At 38.8% G+C, this 7,220-nt stretch overlaps 2 protein-coding genes across 2 annotated transcripts; one reads left to right on the top strand and one right to left on the bottom strand.

The window, feature by feature from the left end:
• The first annotated feature begins 2,355 nt into the window (after window positions 1-2,355).
• Window positions 2,356-5,160, top strand: LOC18020602 (protein WEAK CHLOROPLAST MOVEMENT UNDER BLUE LIGHT-like 3). The gene is made up of 3 exons (XM_006403272.2): window positions 2,356-2,541; window positions 2,629-3,220; window positions 3,302-5,160. The coding sequence occupies exons 2-3, from the start codon at window positions 2,732-2,734 to the stop codon at window positions 5,045-5,047; spliced, it is 2,235 nt and encodes a 744-aa protein (XP_006403335.1). The 5' UTR covers window positions 2,356-2,541; window positions 2,629-2,731; the 3' UTR covers window positions 5,048-5,160.
• A 110-nt stretch (window positions 5,161-5,270) lies between these two features.
• Window positions 5,271-6,983, bottom strand: LOC18020600 (non-specific lipid-transfer protein-like 1). The gene is made up of 4 exons (XM_006403273.2): window positions 6,688-6,983; window positions 6,555-6,615; window positions 6,348-6,450; window positions 5,271-5,546 (listed from the first exon to the last, which is right to left on the bottom strand). Exons 1-4 carry the CDS (start codon window positions 6,811-6,813, stop codon window positions 5,465-5,467), a joined length of 372 nt encoding a protein of 123 aa, XP_006403336.1. The 5' UTR covers window positions 6,814-6,983; the 3' UTR covers window positions 5,271-5,464.
• Window positions 6,984-7,220: the final 237 nt, after the last annotated feature.

Genomic DNA, 7,220 nt, shown 5'->3' with positions numbered 1-7,220 from the left:
ATATTATTCATTACTCCAATGTTTATATGACCAAGCCTTGCATGCCAAGTTTTTGTAGCATCATTATCTTGAACGTAAAGACACTTTGGGTAGCTTATCTCCATGGATGTTTTGTAAAGTCGGTTTGCTGACCTAGTAACATGGACCAGCAGCTTTCCGTTTTGGTCTCTTAGTGTTAAAGCATCACCTTTCATGTTTACTTCACACCCTCCTTCAGTCGTTTGTCCTAGGCTGATAATGTTATGCTTGAGCTCCGGTATGTAATAGATGTCGTTGAGTGTCCTTCTTTCACCCGTCTTTCCTATAAACACTATAGATCCTTTGCCGACAATATTGACATACGAGCCATCACCGAACTTTACTCTTCCTTTTATGTTGTCGTCTAGACTTGAGAAGAACTTCACATTACCCGTCATGTGATTACTTGCTCCGTTATCTAGATACCACTCACTTTCCGAGTTTGTCTTGTAATTTTTCGGAAACACCCTGTCTTCGTTCAAAAGCACCACTTCATGAACATAAAGAGCATCCTCCTCCTGAGTTTCATTCAAGTTTGTCTCTTGATGTACTGGTTTCTCAGGACATTGTGTTGCATAATGTCCTGCTTTATCACATCTCCAGCAGATTAACTTGGAGAGGTCTTTCTTAGGCTTCTGGTTTTTGGTTTCACTCTGGTTCTGCTCGCTAGTCCTTCCTCGACCTCTGCCTCTACCAGAATTGTTACTCCCTCTGCCTCTACCGCCTCTGTTTCCTCTTCCCCTAGCTCCACCGCCTCTGCTCGAGTTTCCGTACAGCAACTTTCCCTGGTCTTCGCTTCGAGTCTCCCCCCCACTCGATCTTCGTATGCCTTTATGCGTCCGACTATGTCCTCAAAGCCTGTTGTTTTGAGATCTAGAACTTGCTCCAGGGAGGCTACGATGTGAATGTATTTGTGTGGAGGGAGGCTTGTTAAGAACTTCTTAACCAGTTTAGTCTCCTCGATTGTTTCTCCTAACGAGGCTGATTGAGCTGCAATCCCTGATATCTTGCGCGCAAACTCATCAACCGTGTCTGAATCACTCATCTTTAGTCGGTCTAACTCTGCTACAAGAGTTTGCAATCTAGCTTCTTTCACACGGTCTGCTCCCTGATGACGCGCTTTGATTGCATCCCACAGCTTTTTTGCGGAATCTTGCTCTCCGACTTGTAGAATAAGTGACTCGGGGATAGATTGGAAGAGCAGAGCTGTCGCCACATCATTCTTCTTTGGATCGGCAGACCCTGGCTCAATCGTATCCCATACTTCGCTTACACGAAGCAAGATTTTCATCCTCATCGCCCACACAGTGTAATTAGTGGTCGATAGCATCGAACATTTAACTGACGGAGCTCCGAGCTCCTTTGTCCGCTGCGTTTGAGTTACGTCTCCCATCTTGTCTTCACGAACTCACACACACAGGTCTCCTCTGATCAAGTTTTTCTCAACTTTGCTCTGATACCAATTATAAGATTTAATGTGCTAAGAACTTAGATGTAAAGAACTTCTCTTCTTTATTGACTTAGAAACTTCTCAAAACTAAATCTCTTTTTCTTAGTCTTAAGGAACATCTCTCTTTAGACTCTGTTTATATAGATATTAGTTTCTCCTAATTCTATATGATAAAGGAAATATAAAACTTTATCTAGATATTAAACTATATCTAAAACCTTATTAAATAAATCCTTATGTTTATCCTTTAGACAACTTCCTAAAGAGATATCTTCCTAAGCAAGTTAAGAATTATCTAACAACGTTTAGCATGAAAATAAATTTCTCTGTATTATTTAAAATCATGACGAAAAAGCGTATTGCATCTTTCTTGACTTAAACTATATAAAATGTTTTTGTTTTATAATAATATCAATGCAGATAATTTGAAATATTGATATGGTGAATCTTGTTGTGAAGTACGTGGAGATAATGTTATATAACTAAATCGGGATTACAAGTAAAAAAATTCCTTTAGTTAGGTGTTTGTAAAATCAAAAGGAGGTTTTTTTTTTGTTTTATATGGTCATCAAAAGTATTTATGATATCTCAAATAAATTTCTTTAACTAAAGATATCTCAAATAAAGTTTCAACAAACAAAATTAAAAACATCAATATATTTGTCTTTTAATGGAGTTATCATGATATGAAAATCAACAAATACGTAAGTTGAAGTGGGCTAAATTTTGCTATTTCGGTTAGTACTTTTCGGATTAAAGAAAATAAGATTTTTGTTCTAACACTAGATAAAGAAAAATATAGATTTCTAGCCCGTTTTATAACCGAAAATCTGCTCGTGGACCGGGATAATCATCTAAGAACAAAAAATAACAAAAAGGAGAGAGAATAGAGGCGCGTTCACTTCACGCTCCTCATTATTGGCCGTCCGTCCACTTCTCTTTCTATTTTCCAATACTCGGTCACATCGTCTGTCTGAATTTTTTCTCTGTTGTTTCCTTTCCGAAATCTTTCGAATCGAATGATGTAACTCTGAACAACAAAATCTTCGTCTCTCGCATTTGTCAGATTAAAGGTACGTCAAATTTAAACTTCCATGTCCGAAAAAACCTTTCTTGTTTTCATGGACTAATCCGATTCTCGTTTTCATGAATTTCTTCAGACAGATAATCCCAAGAACAATAAGTCGATCTTAAGAAATGAATGCGAATTGAGGTTTGACCAAAAAATCAGACAAAACCCGTCTTTCTCAAAATCGTTAAACAATGTTGAGCGATGATGATAAAGATTCAGACGAGCTTAATATATTTCTCAATGCCATTGGTGAAGCACCTGACAGTGAAGCTCCGGTGAGGAACTCGACGTCTTTCGACTTCTTGAGCTTCGACGATAATGTAGGAGGAGATTCGCATAACCCGTTTCAAGATTTCGATTCGGATCAACTCGAGAGCCCAGTTTTTGAATCTCCTAGGGTTTATGTCGCACCAAGGGTGGTGATAAGCCATCAAGACTCGTTCTCAGAAGATTCAAGAATCGATGTGATCGAAGATGCGAGGATATTGCCGGTTTCGCCTCGCTTAAGAGTTCCTGCTTCTCCTAGAGCTTTTGTGTATCAGAGATCTGTGGAATCTCCTCGTTTTGGTTCTCCCGTAGGATTGATTGATACAGCTTCACCTTTCGAGTCTGTGAAGGAAGCAGTTTCAAAGTTTGGAGGGATCACAGATTGGAAAGCTCATAAGATTCAGACAATAGAGGTTTCAATATAACATGATGTTTCTTTCCCATGAGATCTTTTTTTTGTTGTTCTTAAAGATTTGTGTCTTTTGTATGTTCAGAGAAGGAAGATGGTTGATGAAGAGCTTGAGAAGATACAAGAAGCTATGCCTGAGTACAAGAGAGAAGCTGAGTTAACTGAAGAGGCGAAACAAGATGCGTTGAAGGAGCTAGAGAGAACAAAGGGACTCATTGAGCAGCTAAAACTCGAGGTAGAGAAAGCGCAAAAGGAAGAGGAACAAGCGAAACAGGACTCGGAGCTCGCGCAGATGCGTGTTGAGGAGATGGAGAAAGGTGTTGCTAATGACGCCAGCGTCGCTGTCAAAGCGCAGCTCGAGGTAGCTAAAGCGAGACACGAGTCAGCCAGTTCTGAGCTACGGTCTGTTAGAGAAGAGATTGAAATGGTTTGTAATGAACATAAAGATTTGTTGAGGGAAAAAGATTTAGCTGCCAAGAAAGCTGAGGTTGCTGTTATGGAAGCTAAAGAGATTGAGAGGAAGATGGATGGTTTGAGTATAGAGCTAATTGCCACTAAGGAATTGTTGGAATCAGCGCATACAGCTCATCTCGAAGCAGAAGAGAAGAGATTCGGTGCAGCAATGGCTCGGGACCAAGACATTTACAATTGGGAAAAGGAACTGAAAATGGTGGAAGATGATATCGAGAGGCTTAACCAAGAGATTCGTGCAGCTGATGATGTGAAAACTAAGCTAGAGACTGCTTATTCTCTTCAGTATGATTTGAGAGCTGAATTAGCAGCTTCAAGCAGTAATCTGATGATGGAAAAGAAGAGCACTAATGACATTCACGAAGCGGTTGATTCCGCCAAGAGAGAGCTGGAAGAAGTCAAATCCAACATTGAGAAAGCAGCTTCTGAAGTGAAAACATTGAAGATAATCGCTGGATCATTACAGTCAGAGCTTGGACGAGAGAAACATCATTTAGCAGAAACTAAGAAGAGAGAAAATGCGGGTTTGGTCAGGGAAACGGATAAAGAAGAAGGAGAGGAGGTGGCGGAAACAGCCAAGAGGTTGGAGCAGGCGACGAAAGAGGCAGAGGATGCAAAGTTGTACGCCGCAGCTGCTAGAGACGAGCTTAGAATGGCAAAGGAATTGTCTGAACAAGCGAAAGCAGGAATGTCTACGATAGAGAGCAGGTTAATTGAGTCGAAAAAGGAAATGGAGGCAGCTAGAGCTTCAGAGAAGTTGGCCTTGGCTGCAATAAAAGCTCTGCAAGAGACTGAAAGTTCTCAGAGATTTGAGGAGATTAATAATTCACCGAGAAGTATCATAATTTCTGTAGAGGAATACTATGAGCTAAGCAAGCAGGCACAAGAGTCTGAGGAGGAGGCAAACACAAGGCTATCAGAGATTGTGTCTCAGATAGAAATGGCTAAAGAGGAAGAGTCAAGAATCTTGGAAAAACTAGAGGAAGTGAATAGAGAGATGAGCGTCAGAAAAGAAGAGCTTAAAGAGGCTATGGGAAAAGCTGAAAAGGCTAGAGATGGGAAGTTGGGTATGGAGCAAGAGTTGAGAAAATGGAGGTCAGAGAATGGGAAGAGGAGAACAGAAGAAGGGAGAGAGCCTGAGAAAAGCCCAACGAGGTCAAGCACCGAGGGGAGAAATAAGGAGAACGGATTTTGGCAGTCGAAATCGTTTGCGTTTGGTGATCAAGGAAGCGGAAGCAACAACATTGGAGGAGGCACTAACAACAATAATCTGACCCCTGAAACAAAGAAGAAGAAGAAGAAGCTTTCTTTGTTTCCAAAGGTTTTCATGTTCTTGTCAAGGAAGAAGTCTCACAAGTGAAACAAATTTGAATACGTTTTTCTTTTCTTCAATATATTTTGTTTGTTTTTTTCTTTTTCTTTTTCTTACACCAACAACAAACACAGATGAGTCTGCAAATTACTTTCCCATGTATGATTCTGTTTGATTTCACTTAGAGGAAATAAAGGTATTGATACATTACACACTTGCCAGTTACCAAGCAGATTTGGATAATCTTCCAAAATTAGAAAAGATCTTCAAAGAGAAAAATTCATTTTATTAAAACCAATACCAATTTCTGTTCCAAAAGTATAAAAGTGAAGCAGATTAATACAAAGATACTTGAAGAGAACTTTATTTCTGAGTTTTTCTAGCGACTTCACCGAGAGCCAACCCTTTGGAAAGACATAAATTGAGCCTGAGTCCAAGGGTTAGCAATACCATTCTTTTTGTTGTTCACAACTTCGACGGCTTTGGGAAAATGTCCGGGGTGAATTTCTGCGCAGCACTGAGACTACCCTTAATCTTCATCGCACCCCTGCGTCAACATTCAACGTTCACAGGACTCAGAGATCAACTACTTAACGAAAACCAAGCCACACGAAATACTTATGGGCTTCAACGCAAGAAAATCAAAAAAAGTGTTCAGCATGAGTTTTTTGTCGGTAATGGTGTATGGTTGAGACAACAACAGCAAAAATCCTAAACATACTAATTCAAAACTTATAAAGAGAAACTATGAAGAGAATCAAGAAACCAAACATTCACAGCACTCCAGAGATCAACTTCTTGAACCAAATCCAAGTCACACAAAAAGCTTGTGAAATTCAGGGGAAAAAAATCAAGAAATTAGTGTTTCCAACATGAGTTTGCTGTCGGTAATGGTATATCTTGGTTGAGACAACAACAAAATTCCTAAACATACTAATTCCAAACCCAATCCAAGATTTCTAAAGAGAAACTATGAAGAGAATCAAGAAACCAAACATTCACAGGACTCAGAGATCAACTTTTAAAACCAAATCCAAGTGACACAAAAAGCTTGTGGGAAATAATTCAAGAAATAGTGTTTCCAGCATGAGTTTTGTAGTTGAGACAAAAGAACAAAACTCTTAAACATACTAATTCCAAACACAATACAAAATCTATAAAGAGAATCAAGAGAGTTGAGTTTCCAGTTGGGTAAGCATCAATGCAATCAAAGAAAACTCTTGGGGAAGCTTGAGTTTATTGTTGTTAATGACAGATTTTGGTTCAGACAAAAGACAAAAACTACCAAAACATACTTGTATTGTAATAATGGACGACAAATTGAAGGATTCAGAGGAAATGAACAAACCTAATGAAAGCAATCTGAGGATTCATCTTCCCAGTAGCAACTTTGACAAAGTCATCATCTTTGAAGGAAAAGGTTGCATCCACTTTCCCTCCTTCATATTTTCCTGAAACCATTTTCAAGAAAATTGATAAGAACCGTCAATACGAAATCTTGGGCTTTTCCTAATTTTCAATTTTGCTTAAAAATCAAAATCTCAATTTTGCTCACCTTTGGTGACTTCGCCTTTCTTAAGATCGACGATGTAAGTAACCTCTTCGAACCCTAATTTCTGAAATTCGAATAAGGGCAAAGTTAACAGAAGGGGAAAAAAAAGGAAGAAGGAGAAGGATAAAAATAGGACCTTTGGAGCGACGTTGATCTGATATACGAGACCGATTTTCTTCGTGAGCTCTTTGCCTGCGTCGGTGGAGAGATGTTCCTTCATCATGTCCATGATTGCGTCGGATTTGAGCGGATTCGTCGCCATTTTTTCCGGTGGAGCGAGATTCGGAGAGGACGCTGAAGTGTGGATTTAAGAAGGAGAAGGTTTGTTTTCGTCTTAGTTGGGTAGAAGACAAAGGAGATGACGTGATCGATACGTATGGAAAGATTGTGATTTTGAGAGCACTGGCACGCTTCCCTATTTGCTTATTCACTGCTACATTTTCATTTGTTCTTCTATTTTTTCGTTTGGGAGAATTAGGAAATTTTTATTGTGAGTAAAATATTATAAGATGGTTTGGTAACAGAAAACAATAAAAAACTTGATTGGAAATATAATAGCAGTTGAATAGTATGATTTTATAAAATTATTAATATATATTTTGAGATAATTATTTATAAAATAATAAAAGAATATATATTTTAAATTTTTTCATATGAATTTGGAATAAA

This window comes from Eutrema salsugineum, unplaced genomic scaffold (assembly GCF_000478725.1).
Source record: "Eutrema salsugineum unplaced genomic scaffold, Eutsalg1_0 scaffold_17, whole genome shotgun sequence".
Lineage (NCBI taxonomy): Eukaryota > Viridiplantae > Streptophyta > Magnoliopsida > Brassicales > Brassicaceae > Eutrema > Eutrema salsugineum.
The sequence above is the reverse complement of the archived record's forward strand: the minus strand, read 5'-3'. Positions and strand labels throughout refer to the sequence as shown.

Excerpts from the sequence above, each read along its gene's own strand:
- LOC18020602 (XM_006403272.2), top strand. The coding sequence starts at position 2,732 with ATGTTGAGCGATGATGATAAAGATTCAGACGAGCTTAATATATTTCTC. Across the intron at positions 3,221-3,301 it reads ATAAGATTCAGACAATAGAG|AGAAGGAAGATGGTTGATGA; the intron begins GTTTCAATATAA and ends TTGTATGTTCAG.
- LOC18020600 (XM_006403273.2), bottom strand. The coding sequence starts at position 6,813 with ATGGCGACGAATCCGCTCAAATCCGACGCAATCATGGACATGATGAAG. Across the intron at positions 6,616-6,687 it reads AGATCAACGTCGCTCCAAAG|AAATTAGGGTTCGAAGAGGT; the intron begins GTCCTATTTTTA and ends TTCGAATTTCAG. Across the intron at positions 6,451-6,554 it reads GAAAGGCGAAGTCACCAAAG|GAAAATATGAAGGAGGGAAA; the intron begins GTGAGCAAAATT and ends AAATGGTTTCAG.